This window comes from Hoplias malabaricus, chromosome 9, assembly GCF_029633855.1.
Source record: "Hoplias malabaricus isolate fHopMal1 chromosome 9, fHopMal1.hap1, whole genome shotgun sequence".
In the NCBI taxonomy this organism is placed as follows: domain Eukaryota; kingdom Metazoa; phylum Chordata; class Actinopteri; order Characiformes; family Erythrinidae; genus Hoplias; species Hoplias malabaricus.
Genome location: NC_089808.1, coordinates 23,427,268 through 23,442,628, shown reverse-complemented (window position 1 = coordinate 23,442,628; position 15,361 = coordinate 23,427,268). Strand labels below are relative to the sequence as shown.

At 38.9% G+C, this 15,361-nt stretch overlaps 1 protein-coding gene across 1 annotated transcript in view; it reads left to right on the top strand.

Moving 5' to 3' along the window:
• The first annotated feature begins 1,371 nt into the window (after positions 1 to 1,371).
• Positions 1,372 to 15,361, top strand: part of ak5 (adenylate kinase 5) — a 61,356-nt gene continuing 47,366 nt past the window's right edge. The window contains exons 1-5 of the mRNA XM_066681349.1: positions 1,372 to 1,736; positions 3,785 to 3,971; positions 6,125 to 6,292; positions 7,684 to 7,856; positions 11,651 to 11,764. Of these exons, the coding sequence (XP_066537446.1) occupies positions 1,677 to 1,736; positions 3,785 to 3,971; positions 6,125 to 6,292; positions 7,684 to 7,856; positions 11,651 to 11,764 (702 nt within the window). The 5' untranslated portion in view covers positions 1,372 to 1,676. The remainder of the gene's footprint in view (positions 1,737 to 3,784; positions 3,972 to 6,124; positions 6,293 to 7,683; positions 7,857 to 11,650; positions 11,765 to 15,361) is intronic.

The window sequence follows — 15,361 nt, the reverse complement described above, 5'->3', positions numbered from 1 at the left end:
AAAAGTCCTCACATTTAACTGGAAAAACGAATTTAATTTTTATTAGTGTGTTCAGCGTTACAAATAAAATCCCTCAATGCCTTAAAAAGTGTCTTAGATGTAACTCTACTATGATTACAATGATCTATGAATATGCAATAAATCCCTGCTTCTCTCAACTTCATCTGATGGCTAAAGCCCCGCCCTGCAAGCTGACAGAACTGGTTCCTTAGGTTTGTGATGTATGAAATTCTGGCTGTTTGAATCTGTGTTTTTGACACACTGCAATAAAAAAATGAGAAAAAAACGTAGGAACTGTAGTCCTTCATAAATGGTGAATGTGATGCACTGTCTGCATGTAATATTTCTTTAGGCCTACAGAATGTGCTGTTACAGTACAGACATCAGCTTGAGGGGATACGCTGCTTTTGTAAACTCATCATTGTTTTTCCCAGTGAATAAAAACAGCCTTTCCCCTGACACACACAAAAGGAGTGGGTTTAACATGAAAACACAACATACTACAAAAGTCATTAGCCACTTTAACAGGGCTGCAGTGAAAGTTGGGAGCAGTGAATCTTGTTTCAGCATTAATAAACCCAAAGTTATTGCATCAGCCCAAAGAGTCATGTTGAGTTTTTTCCAACATCCATTAATCAGCCTTCACATCAACCTCACAGCTGAGGCCACAGTTCACTCCCACAATATATGGACGTGAATAAAAAACTGTGGCATCATTTGGCAGAAGTGTGTTGTGAAGGAAATACAAAGTGCATTAATTCTTTTAAAGAAATATGTTTGGATGGTCATCTCCACAGTTCAGTCTTAGAAGTTGGTTTTACTTTCTGCTTCTTATGATCCAAGTGTTACACGCCCGTTTAGATAGACTTTAGCAGAAGTTTCATTGCTAACAAGAGTATTAAGACGTTGGGATTGGAATATAAAAAAATACAGAACATAAAAGATATATAATGTAAAACACATTTTCTTAAACAAATCAACTTAAAAGCTTCATAATAGAAATATCAGAGAGAACCAGAAAACTGTTAAATACAGTAAATAAGCACTAACTGGGCATTAAAACGTGTATTTGCACTAAAAAAAACTATAAAGCATGTATAAATATCTAGGGTACCTAAACATTTGCCCAATGCTGGAGCTGTCTCTTGCAGTCAGCGCTCTGTTGACAGCGTGATGCTGTGTTGGCGTTATTTTGTATCACACCCGTATTCCCGAAAAAATCTCGCCTTATGCTCAGTGATTGGTCAAGAGAGTCCCGCCTAACGGAACTATTAGCCAATGAAAACGCATAAACTGCGATGTTCTAGCCAATCACAACTCAGGAGGCGGGATTTACCCGAATACAGGCGGGATAAAGAAAAATAACGCCGTTGACGTTTGTCAAGTTGATGCTGAGTGGAGGAGCTGAAGGAAAAGCGGAGCAGCACTATGTCACACCACGGCGTTGTCTGAGAGATTAAACGTCAAGGCTGATCTTCTTTGGACCTGTTTTTTGTGGCTGGTTTTGTAGTCACTCGGGGAATGCGTTAGGACTGCGAATAAACCGCATGTTCATCGGTATCCAGCGAAACTAACGCTGCTCGCACATCGTCCACAGAAGAAGCTGCGTCTCCTAACGAAGCGATTAACTGTATTTCAACGGGTCTTCTGACTTTAATTCTCTCCTCCAGGCAGCAATGAACACCAACGACGCGAAGGAATATCTCTCCCGGAGAGAAATACCGCAGCTGTTTGAGGTGAGAAGACGATGGCTACGGGTTTTAATGGTAAAATGGTAACATTTGGCCAATAAATACCTTAACACCAGCCGACGCCACTTTCAGAGCATAACGGCCAAAATATCCAAGTTTCGCTCTCGCGCGCGCATTTGAAATTACACGGTCGTTTCAGCGCTGCTCTGGGGAGAGGCGAAAAGTGAAGGACATTTATTAAATGTTTTTCGACGTTTTAAGCCAATAAAATGCTTACATCTAATTTAAAAACTGACATTAATATCGAGTACACGGGTTATTAAGAGAATAAAGCATTAAATTAGCGGAATTTCGTAGCGTCTACTGTCTATTGCTTTATAAAATTTTTTTTCTTTCACGAAGTGGAAATATAGGCAACTAAAATATTTTCATAAACATTAGCACTATATTGCACGTTCTTGACTCATTCTCTCTGTTGAACAGTACACGTATTAGCCAAAACATTAAATTGCCATTTTTTTCTAAATATATTGTGTATTTTAGGAGCTCCACTGAACAAATCATGTTACGAGGTATTACTGTGTTTAGATCCAGCAGTTCTGGAGTTTTTAAACACAGTGTCCACTCACTGTCCACTCTTGGTCCACCTTGTAAAGACAGTAGCTCATCTGTCGCTGAAATGTGTGTCGGTCGTCCTCTAGTCCATCAGTAGAAACAGAACGCTGTGTGGATATTTTTGGTTGGTGGACTATTCCCAGTTCAGCTGTTTAAAACCTCCAGGGGCACTGCTGTGTCTGATCCACTCGTACCAGCATGGCACACAAACACGCAATCACCACGTCAGTGTCACTTCAGTGCCACTGGACAAAAAATGGAAAATGGAAAATGGACATTGTTTGTGTAGAAACAATGTAATTTAGATGTTTTGGCTGATCAATGAATATCAAGTCAATTACTTCTGTTAATTTAACATATTTTGGCACAAATTATGCATGTGTATTTTATTGATTCCCATTTAAATTTGACCCAATTTAAAGTAACAATTTTAACACTGTAATTAGACTGTCATATTGTTGAGTTGTTACTGTAGATTACCACAATCTACAACAACTGTATGGACCTCAGTTCAGAAATGTGGGTGATATTCAGAGTTGAATAAAATTGCATTTGATCCAGAAATCACAATCTGTAAGAGTGCAAGCTGATAATTCTGCTGTAACATTATTATAAAGAGCAGTGTCTTAGTGACATTACATGTGAAAACCTAACTCAAAAGTTAGAACACACATGACAACATACCATCAACTAATAGGTGTTTGACAATCTGGTATAGTGTTAAAAACTTATACAAGGAAAGTTTGATGGTTGTCTTGTCCGTAAAACAAGATTAGACCTCAATTTATAGGATAAAAATAAGCCATATAACAAAATAAATGAGAAAAATTGCAGTTGTCAGCATAACAATATTTTTAAAATACGCTACAGGGCCAAAGGTTGGTGGACTACTAATGGTTCTTCTGAAATAGATGTTATTAAAAGGATGTTTGCCCCCAGGTCTTCCCAGGTGTATTGAATAAAGCTTTAGCAGTGTAGAGAACACAGTTCCACCGCTCCAAAGAATAATACCTGGGATTTTAATCCCTGTAGCTGATGCTTGACATTGAGCATGGTTGAGCTGTGCCAGATTGAGTATGCAGTGGTTTCAAAAGTCTGTGTCCAGGGGTTTCTTCAAACTTTTGTATGTGTAATGCATATTTCAAGAGGGTAATTAAAATATAAGGTGATGTAACAGTGGTAAACATGCCTTAACACCAGCTTTTGTGGAATCTGTTGCAGAAGACTGATTTATATGTACAAAATCCTGTCAAACTTGTCAGTAACAACATTGGGAATCTTTTACTTTATTTAATTTTTTTTTGCTTTTGTCTGCAAAATAATTAAGAAAGAATTTACAAATCACAGATATTTGTTTTTTGTTACAATTTACAACAAATATCCACTGTTGTAGACATTACCCAGCTGTAACAGATAAAAAAAAACAACAACTATGATGCACATGATATTTAAGCTATGTCTGTTTTGTGGTCTTTCAGAGTCTGCTGACTGGTCTGATGTACTATCGTCCAGACGATCCTATAGACTACCTAGAGGGCTGTCTGAAGAAGGTCAGAGAACTGGGAGGGACCGATAAAGTCCGGTGGGACACTTTTGTAGGGCAAGAAAAGAAGTCCCTGCCTCCACTGAACGGTGGCCAATCACGGCGATCTTTTTTCCGAAATGGTATGTTCAGCAGGGTGTAGGAGGCAAGTGACATGTTTACCGGTTACAAATAAAGGCCAGCAGTAGACATCATACAAATTAATCAAAAAACCAATAATAATTCATTTATATAGCACTATTAACAACTGACGTTGTTGCAAAGCAGCGTTACAGAATTAGTATCAGAACAATTCAAATTAAATTAGGTTTAAAACAAGAACCACATCAGACTGGACATATTTTAGCAATTCAATTTGACCTCATGCTGAGGATAAAAAATATATATTTGCTGATTTGATTTCATAAAGAGGTGGCAAAATTAACTTGAATTCATGCAGCTATTTTAATACATTTGGTTTGTTTGGTTACTTGTGTTCTGCAATAATGGTGATGTCTGAAAATTAACCTGATAATTAAATTCAGTACCATGCTCTAGTTATATCTGCCTCATGGTTTGATGTGTAAGCTGCAAACAGGTCTCTTCACCTCTTGTACTTATGAGAATATTTTGCCGTAGGCTATGCAGATAAGAAACTGAATGCCAAGCACCTGTACTCCCGAGTTTGCGTTTGCATTGCAAAACAAATATGTCATCCACACTCTAGCCTCCCAGACATTCAGTTAATTATGTTTGTCTCAGAATGTACACAATGCAACATTACTGCCCTTTGTTGCCACCGGTGTAGCTGATGGAACACCTCATGACTTCATTTTCATTTCCCTGTTTAGTCTCTTTTTCTCAGGTAGGTCCTGCCTACCTCATTTATAAATTAGTTTGTTTTTAATGATATACCAAATGAAACATTGGCAGAATAAATGTATTACTTTGTTTTTGTTAAATTGCCATTGCATAATATTCCTAGTGGAGACTAAACCACTGTCAAAATCACTATACAGCTCACTCTTCACAAACTACACGCATCGCAACCTATTTTTTTCCATTTGACATTCAAGAAATAATGAATCATGAAATTCTAGTAGACAGTTTACTGATTTATAAATAGTTAACAATTAATGAATGTCTCTGATTTGTGTGTTGTATGCATCTAAGTAACTGTCAGTACATATTAGCTCCAAACTGACAACAAAAACAAGTTGAGCACAAATAAACAAACATTACTCAATGAGGTCCTCTAACGGTGTTATAGCACCAATCTGACCACATCTCAGTAAATACTTTTTCTACTGTGTTTAAAAACAAACCAAGCTCAGTATTTGTTTTTAAGCAATGTGATGTATGTTTGAAAGGAACCAGCTGTGGATTGCAGTCAACTCAAATGATTATCAAGCACTTATGTAATCCATGTGTCAGGCCAATGCACACAAAGTGACCTGAGGGACCTGAGACCAAGAACTTGATTCTGTTTTCTACCAAAAATAAACCTGGAGCCTAAGAAACTTTTCTCCAGTGTAGACGAAATGTTTCTGCACATATTGACTCAAAACCTGCTTCTCACCTTAACCATGGGGGCAGTAAGCAACTAGGCTGCCTCTGCATTTATATTTGCAACACTTTTCCATCGTAACTCCATCACCAACATTGCTTATGTACTAGTTCTTCCAGCTTCACTTTTTGACAGGCCTATGTGGGCACATGTACCACTCTCTTTGGTGTTGCTCATCACTGTTCTTACTGCTTGTTGTATAGGTGCTGATATTACAAGATTCATTGCAGATAATTTCAGACACGCTTGAAAAAGTATATGCAAAAGCTAAAAACAAAAGTGATAAAATTGCATCACTGAAACACTCACATTACTTGAAATGTGTCACCAAGCTGGTGGTGGCTTTGTCTTGTAAAATGTTGGACACAGGTACCTGAAGAGTTAATTTATAAACCTAAACAGACCGATTGCAGATCACAAGACATTGAATAAGTGGGGTCAAGTGTGTTAGGCTTAGGTTGGAGTTGTATTCTGTAGGATGATTATATATACATATATATGATAAAAAATATACATTACTATCAAGAGAATATACTCTCTTACAGCACCTTTATTTTGTATTTTTCATTGTGTGAGAAAATGTTAATCTCCAGAAGCAGATGACTAATTTGTGGTTAAATAAAGTTGAATAAAGAAATGAACTGATGCAGCAAAGTTTAATTGTGGAGCTGGTGAGATTTTAAATAAAGTCTCTCATGATTCTGTGATACATCTGTTGTGTTTTCATAGTTTTGCCAGACAGTCCCAACTTCCCCTACCGAAGGTATGACCGCCTGCCGCCCATCAATCAGTTCTCCATCGAGAGTGACTCAGACTTGTCGGAAACAGCTGAGCTCATAGAGGAATATGAAGTATTTGACCCCTCCAGACCTCGGCCTAAAATCATCCTCATAATTGGTAAATGTCCTCAAGTTATTTGACACCTGCATGTGTGTCTTTGTGTATTTGTGCACTTAAATATGAGTATATACTAGTTCTGTCAAACCTATGTAGTGTGGACCTAAATATTGAGTTTATGGAGTTTATGTATTGTTTAAAAGTATAAAAGTTCATGAAATCTGTATAAGGATTTGAAATCTTCCCTTGTGGATGAATGGGAAGCATGTATTTCAGAATTAAATAGTTTTATAATTCTAAAATGTCCTATCTGATGTCTATGACGTTTTAAATTTGTTTGGAAAGGAAATGTATTTTACTTTTGTGAGAATAGTCAGTATGCAAATGAGAAACACGGTAGTTATATCCTCCTCTCTTTTATCCAGTGCTTCAGTCGAAATCTCCTGCAGTTTTGGGTTAGGAATGATTCCATTAATTTTTTATTTTAATGTGTTCCCTGTTGGTTTGTTTTTCAGCTTAAAAACATTAGCTTTTTATGTTGTTTAAACATTTTTTCCTGTCTACACAACCTGACTGAGAATTGTTCATGTTCTGTTATTTGTGACATGGCTATATGTTTAAATTTGCACATAGGAAGACAATATATAATAGAGCCTTGGGTATGAGATAACCTTTTACTTGTAACCCATTTGGTCCGATTCTGAAGAGCTAGATAACAGCAGGACTACATCATATCCTGTACCTGGTGTTGCCCTTAAGTTTCAGCAGCTCTGACAGTTGAGTAACTAAACAAACAGGAATTAGCCAGAAACAGAAAATATAGGCCATGAAGTGTTTTACAGAAAGCATTAACAAAACATTATAGGGGACATATTTCAAAACAATGAAAGTCTGAATACATAGGATAAAACAAGTTATTCTGATTTTGTGCTGCATCTTACGTAGATGGCAGACACTTAATTTTCCCACCATCTCGCTTCAATTACAACAGTGGATGCGACTTTGTGAGTGAGGTTAAATGTAGTAAAATGAGTTCAGAGAAATAAGATCACTGAGGAAAAACAGAAAAACAAGTCCAGAGAAGAGAGAGAACCAAGCAAAATTGGCTAAAAACCAGAGCTTCTGCTCCTTGCCCCTCACTGCTGTGCGCTCGGGGTCGGGGTGAACAGCAAGCTCTTTATCATTTAAAGGAACAGGTGCTGAAACCAGCCATTCTGAACAGGGCTGTTTAGACAGTGGGAGAAGGCTGCTGTATCGTTTTATCGTTGTGCCAGTTTGACCAAAGAAGGTCATAGATGTTTTCATTAAGACCCCAGAAATGTTTTCACTTGTGGAAAGAATATGGGGGAGAGTATATTCCCTTTAAGAGTTATCAGTGAAATGTTTAAAAAGCTGATATATCTGTAAACCATCTCTTATATCTCTCTCTCTGATATCTCATTTTTGAACAGGTGGACCAGGCAGTGGTAAAGGCACACAAAGCCTGAAGATTGCAGAGCGGTACGGGTTTGAATATGTCTCCGTGGGTGAACTGCTCAGAAAGAAGATGATCCACAATGCCACCAGCAATAGAAAGTGGAGTCTGATCGCCAAGATCATCACTAACGGAGAACTGGCTCCACAGGTAATGCATTAGCGAATGGAGAGTGAAGGGTAACTATAAGTAAAGGTCAAGTGTTCAGCATGCTGCCAAAGCTAATTGAAGTCTTTATGACGATGAGTCAGAGAATGAAGGGAAAATTCATTCTCTTTGCTCACACTAATGGAGCTGGACACACTTTCTGCACAAGCTGATTAGCATTTTGGCCTGATCTGCATTCTCAAATACTCTTTTTTGGTTAAATCACTGATCACGTTGCTATTGACACAGTGCTTTTCATAGTGGATTGGTTTCTCAAACGGTATCACCATGGCCATTTTGATCACAGAGCAGTTTGAGATTAATCATTTGTGCACATGGCTGCTCTCCCAGATCCACATTAAGCCTAAGCATAGAATAACCACATCAACTCAAATAGTTTGTCAGCAACTCAGATATTGCCAATGATCAGTTTGAAAATAAAACACTTAAAAGGAGACATTCACGAATCTAATCAAAAATCATTTTTTATGAAGTTCAAAAGATATTATTTCACCATTTGCTGCTCTTCAGTTTGTTTGTGCTGGAAACCAGTCTAATGTTTATATGAAGCCCCAGTGTCAGTAAATGAATAAAAGATCAAAGTAGCTCCATAAAAATTTTTCTCATGGCAGAAAAACGGCAATGAGTCCTTCACATGTTGCTTTATTCCTGCTCCATGGGAAATATTGACTTCTTTTTGCAGGAGACAGCTAACTGCAAAACTAAACAACTCAAGTTACAAACAAGTTTCTGTGGTAATTTAAACAGTGAGTAGAAACATACAGAAGTTAAACTTCAGTCACATACAAACAGCAGTTGTTTTTCCTCCTCAAGCATACTGTTGCACCTTAAAACTGGAGCTTCTGAATGTAAACAAACCAGAGAGAACTGCAGTTCCCCACAATCAGAGATGTTCTGATTAAAGCAGCCTAAGTCTTAAGAGTTACAGCACCTTCACATGCTGGCTGGATAGTGTTGCTGCCACACCGCTCCAGGATCTCTAGGCCTTGGGAGATGACTCTCATCCAGAGTCATGAGGCTATAAAGTGTGTAATATGTGTATTTGTGTGTCCTTTAACATTTTGTGTGAATCTAACCAAAGAACATTTAGAAAATCACAAAGGACTTACCCATCACATTGGAAACCCTTCATTCTTCATTCAGAAATATGTAAAAATGGAATGCAGGATATACACTTCATGGAGCTACAGAGCCTGAGGGGTTTGTGTTGTCAGCAATTCAATATAAAATATGAATTTTCAAAAGATATACAGAAATCAAGGAAGTGTCCATATTCCACAGAATTCATGCAACAACTGCACTGACAAACTGTATTATCAATGGGGAAGAGCAGTTTAAACAACAGAAGTAGCCAAGCCATTGCAAAATATAATTTCATATGCAGTTCAGTCCAGGTTAAAGCCTTATCCAAGAACACTAGAGCAAATAAGAAAACAGATCTTACTGGATATTTAAGTATATGAAAATGCACAAACGAATAGCATTTTTGTGCATAAGCTTTAAACCAAGTGTGAGTACTAAAGACCGGTTTGGGATTTTCCAAAAGAGACATTGTAATAAGTTTCAGTTGTGGCGAAACCTTAAAGTGGGTTAATCCTAGTGTTTCTGGGACAAACCCAAAGCATTCTCCTGTGAATACTTAATAGGCTTCTGGGACAATGTACATTAAAAGCAGGCATTGCTGGTGTTCAGTTAGCATCACTGCTTGGCTCCATGCTTTAAACATTCCCATTTACTTTGCCTTTCTCCTGGTTCTGTGGGTGTTGACTCATTTTTAGATCATCATCATCATACAGTCCCCTTGTGAACGTCTTGTAGATGCAGACACAATTGCCTTCTCTTGTGGGGTAGGATTCAGCCCAAAATAGGTCAGTGTTTTTGTCTCGTTCTCTGCGTGAATATATGTCTGTTAGCAAGAAAAAGAAGGGCTTAAAAAATCTTCTTGTTTAGTGTACTATACTCATAACCATCTACCCTCTTACCATGGTTAATGAGACCTTTTAGATTCCCCACCACCCCAGTCAGGAAATATGGCTCTGCACCCTTTCCTTGGCTTTGTACAAAAGAGATGTGTTGGGCAGATAAGTTGTAAAATGTGTGCCTGGCTTTCAGTTCCCAGAAGCACTTGCAAAACTCCTGTGCAAGTTGGAAGGGAAAGAATGGAATCAATCCATAAAGCTTATTCTTGATAGGATGAAATGGACCTGAGCCACTAATCCAAAAGGTGGCTCACATACATGCAACTGTGACCAGACAGATGACAAGTCAGGCTTTCATTTCCATGATAGAGATATAAAGCAGTACTACAGCAATGATTACCGGATTAGGTCAAATGGGAACATCTGCCACACAGGTTTAATATCGTAGTCTATGGAAGTGCACCAGAGATGATGCTGATGCCTGTTTGTTCTCTGTGGGTTGTAATTATTATGCAGTAAAAAGTTGCATGATCACTTAATGTGCTTGAAGTAAGGGCGTGGGCATCATTTTTTCTCACTCACAGTTGGCAGCATTGAAGTTTGGACAGATTTTTTAACACATTTATGTTCTGTTAAATAGGAATAAAAAAAATTAAAGACATGTTGTCTGTACTATTTTTCATATTCATGTGATCCAACAGCTGTGTAAACATTACATTTAATAATGACTTGTCCAAGACAAGATTTCATATTGTGGACCAAATGTCTATTACTTTTAACAGTTCTATATTATTTACTATTCACTATCGAATACATAGTGGCAACACATCTAAAAGCATTTAAATACAGAAATGTTGTATGGTGAAGATACCTTGGTTTTTAAGATCATTAAGTTAATGTGCATTTACTGGGCACAGTATAGCTGATGTTTCAGTGATATATACATATTTATGTGATAACTATTTTTAGATTCTGCAGTTCGGGATGTAGAGCACTGAGGATTGCACTGCTCGATTGACAGCAGCCTCTCCTGTGCAGGCTACTGCTGGCTTGGGGAAGAAAGCTTCAGGCTGTACAGATTTCATTCCTGCATTTTACTGACTTCAGGGCAAACAACTCTATTTTTAGAGCTGTCCCACACTAACTATACATCTGCATCCTAAGTGATTGCCTCTGCATCATTAGATATGCACTACTTACATATTGTGCCCTACAGCTTACACTAAAGACACCACTTTGCTTTATAATGAGTTAGAAAATGAAAATGCTAAGTTACATGTCACAACTCACAGATCTAATCTTTTCTTCCAGGTTTATAAAATTAACAATTCAGTTCCAGTTTCTCTGGGTATAGAAGCTCAACTGTGGCAACAAGGGAAAACCTGTCAACAGAAAAAGATCATAGATGCTGAAAGGTGGCGAGCAGGATGTAGAGCACAGAAGCTATTTCAGTGATTGGGAATGATCTGGAAAAGCACATTTGCCTCCTTTGAAATGCCAATGGCATCCTCCACTGTAAAAAAAACATGTCATGGCAGCTCTGAATGTTGTGTGCATTCTGTTTTGCACAAGATTTTATTTCTTAACCTGGCTGAAAGGAGCAGTGGCCTTAAAATGATTAAGACTAATGCAGCTTAAAATATAAATTAAGTACCTTGGTGCTTTTTATGTATCTGACTCAGCTGTTGCTAATGTGGATTGGGGAAAAGAAGAACGGCTGTTCCTCATTATTAGACGTGAAGCAGGTTTATAAATGGTAGTCACTGGGTCTAAATCAGGATGCATTAAATTTTGAAATTCTGAAACTTCTACTGACCTTTTTTTGTAGGATTAAAAGTGCATTTTTGTTCCCAATAGGAGACAACTATCACCGAGATCAAGCAGAAGATCATGAAGATACCAGACGCCAATGGTATAGTCATAGATGGCTTCCCGCGGGATGTGGGGCAGGCTCTTTCCTTTGAAGATCAGGTGAGTGCTTTTAAAAATAGCTTGGTTGTCCTGCAATATTAAACAGCTTGCCTCTTAGGACTGTTTCTGCATGGTGTCACCAAATGGTGCTAGCATGTTCAACTTTCTGGCAATTTCTAAATGCAATACAACCTCAACTTTCAGTGCATGCCAGTAGAAGGAATATAGATGATTTTGCATCAAGCCTTCCCTGTGCTTGTAATTATCTGCCCTCCTACAGTAATGAGCAAGAGTATTGATCAAATAAAAGACAAGCTTAGACCAATTGTTAAATCTTTAAACAGAGTGTAAAGTAACCCCATAAGCAGTGTAGATACAGTGACTGATTTCATTTCAGCTCATTAAAGGTGTTATGTAGTTTTGTTTTAAAATCATCTGCTTCTGCCATGTTAACCACCACTTACCACCAACTTCCATATGAAGTGTTATACCACTTCCACTGCAGCATCCCAGCTGTCTTTGATTTAAGCAAGGCACTGCTTCAAAACTGCATGTAACATGTCAACTTTGAAACCATTAAATGGAGCAGAATCTCTCACAGCTGAGTGCACAAGTGCCTGAGTCGATGATGGACTCAGGAAGGCAAAGGCCATGTGTTATTTTGCTTGCCTTCATTAGCTTTTAAGAGTGCCCTAATGACAAGTGCAGAAGGTGAGCCCAAAAGAAAAGAACAAATGGCACAGTGGGCTCTGTTGGGTTTACCATTAGCAGTTTTTGTTCAGCTCTGTTTTGACATGCCTGTCATGGGTGGGTGGATTCTTTGCTTATGCAACATTTCAGAAACAAATTTGGCCCTGTCTGTCACTAACAATGGTTGGCTAGTGCACACAGCCTTCTGGCTGGCTTTGACAAGCCTTGTGTTATGTACATGGATGGTTCACACACTGCTAAATTCACACCTACTCAGACAACTTTCTGTTGCTGACAAAAACATCTTTCCATATAAGTGTTTTTAATGCTGTCTAAGGTTCACACAATAACAACTGAATGGACTTATAAACATAAATGTGCTAATGTTAGAACACTTTGAGTCACCTATCACTTAATTTCCACTTGTTTCAGGGAACTCTGAGGTTTAGAAATAATTAATAGGAAATTAAAGAATACTTTTGTTATTTCCAGCAATAACTGGCTTGATTTAAGTTATAGGTTAAATTGCAATTTTCAGAGTAAACACATTGAACAAAATCTAACTGGTTTTGTTAGCAGTTTTTAGCATTAAATTGCTTTGCACTGGCTTTTTCATTCACTCATTCATTGTCTGTAAGAACTTATCCAGTTCAGGATCGTGGTGGGTCCGGAGCCTACCTGGAATCATTGGGCACAAGGCAGGAACTCACCCTGGAGGGGGTGCCAGTCCTTCACAGGGCGACACACACACATGGAAACTTGAGTCGACAATCCACCTACCAGTGTGTGTTTTTGGAACATGGGAGGAAACCAGAGCACCTGGAGGAAACCCATGAGGACACAAACTCCTTACAGACAGTCACTCAGAACTTGAGCTCACAACTTCCAGGTCGCTGGAGCTATGACAGAGACACTACCTGCTGCACTACTGTACAGTGCACTACCTGCACTGGCTTTATTTTCGTTAATTTTTTGATAATTTAATATTTTGAATGATACATTATATAAAAAAAGGATAAGATTTAAAAAAAAAAAAAAAAAAAGACAAACAGGAGGTAAATGATTACAAACCATCCCACTTTGCTCCCACTGTGACACCCATTCTCAGTGGAGTTTGTCAGAGTTGTCATAGAGCAAAATATATAATTAAAGTGATCCATTTTGCATTGGCTTTGATGGCTAGTTAAACAGGGCGGCACGGTGGCGCAGCAGGTAGTGTCGCAGTCACACAGCTCCAGGGGCCTGGAGGTTGTGGGTTCGATTCCCGCTCCGGGTGACTGCCTGTGAGGAGTTGGTGTGTTTCCTCCGGGTGCTCCGGTTTCCTCCCACAGTCCAAAAAACACACGTTGGTAGGTGGATTGGCGACTCGAAAGTGTCCGTAGGTGTGAGTGTGTGAGTGAATGTGTGTGTGTCTGTGTTGCCCTGTGAAGGACTGGTGTCCCCTCCGGGGTGTATTCCTGCCTTGCGCCCAATGATTCCAGGTAGGCTCTGGACCCCCCGTGACCAAAAATTGGATAAGCGGTTACAGATAATGGATGGATGGATGGCTAGTTAAACCTGTAAGTGAGATGTTGACCTAACAGCTCCCGCTCCATGTATTTTTATTACATATCTTCACATGCTTTCATATCTAAAGCACAATCCATCCTCAGTCCATTCTTCATCTTGGTTAATTAGATCTGTGTGACGCATACTCTACTGCTGGCCGAGTGGAGCGTTCAACATTACGTGTGCGTCACTGACTTTGCTAAGCACGCAGCAGCTATGCTTCGAAAGGCTTATGCTTTCCCATACTTGAATTCAGTGGATTTAGCCGGCGAGACATTGCTGCATGCTTTAACCTTTAAAAGCAGCCAGAAAGTTTGCTGGAATTCACCACCTGGAAATGTCACACTTCCCTTCTGCAACAAATCAGATCGCTGCCCAATTTTACCAGTTGTAAAACGTAACCATCAGCCAACGATGAGATTCTTCCCTCTTTGCTGCTTCTCTGCTTTTTAACTCTCACTCCACACCAATTATTGGTGAGGTCATTCCACACTGGCCAACAGCTGCATGCAGTGCACTTGTTGCACCCAGTAGGAGATTGCTCATCACGCGACCTTCCAAGACATCACATCAAATGATCAACTGCACCAGGTCTGCCTTCCCTTCACTGTTCAAACTGAGTTACATAAAGACGAAATGTTTTTTGGAGGGATGAAGGATACATTCTGCAAATGAAACACATTAATTTGGGGTTCCAAACAGTGTAAAATAAGTCCACCCAGTGAGTTTTTTGTAGACTGAATTGTGCTCAATCAGCTCTGGATCCACAAAATAAAAGCACTGAGTAAAAACTCAAGATACTAGAGTGGAGGAAGACATCGTCTCTGTGTTGATTTCCTTCAGGGCAGAACATTCATGTTCTGCCTCGTTGCTGTGTTGGTAATTAGTTTAGTTCCTGTTGGCTGCCTGACTTCGTCTACTCAATAGCCTTTACTTGACAGATTCAGGAGTGATGTTCCTTTGTGCCTTCTTTTCCCCTTCACAGAGCCAGCAGTAATAGATTAACAAGGGATGTGAAGGTGTGCTAAAGACAATGCATTCATACACAGTGCTACGCCAAATCCCATCCAGTTTAAATCTAAGCTTAAACTACAGAGTGCAGTTACTGCAGAAACCATGTGTGTGTTGGGGTGGCTGCTAAACTTTACCTCGGACACACACTTGGAAATATTCAGAGCTTGCATCTACATTCCTGCTAAATTTGCTGCTAAATAATAATATTAAATAAAAACCCTACTGTCCTGAAAAGTCAGGTGTTTATAGCTTAAATGCTGGATGAGGAGTAGTTGTTTAAATTTTGAGTGAAGAGTAATATTAAAGTGTCAAGACCAATATGTAATAGTAGCCCCCGGTGAGCTTGGAACTTGCGATTCTTGGATGTTATCCAGAAGTCCTACTGGGTGAGCTACCGGCATAATT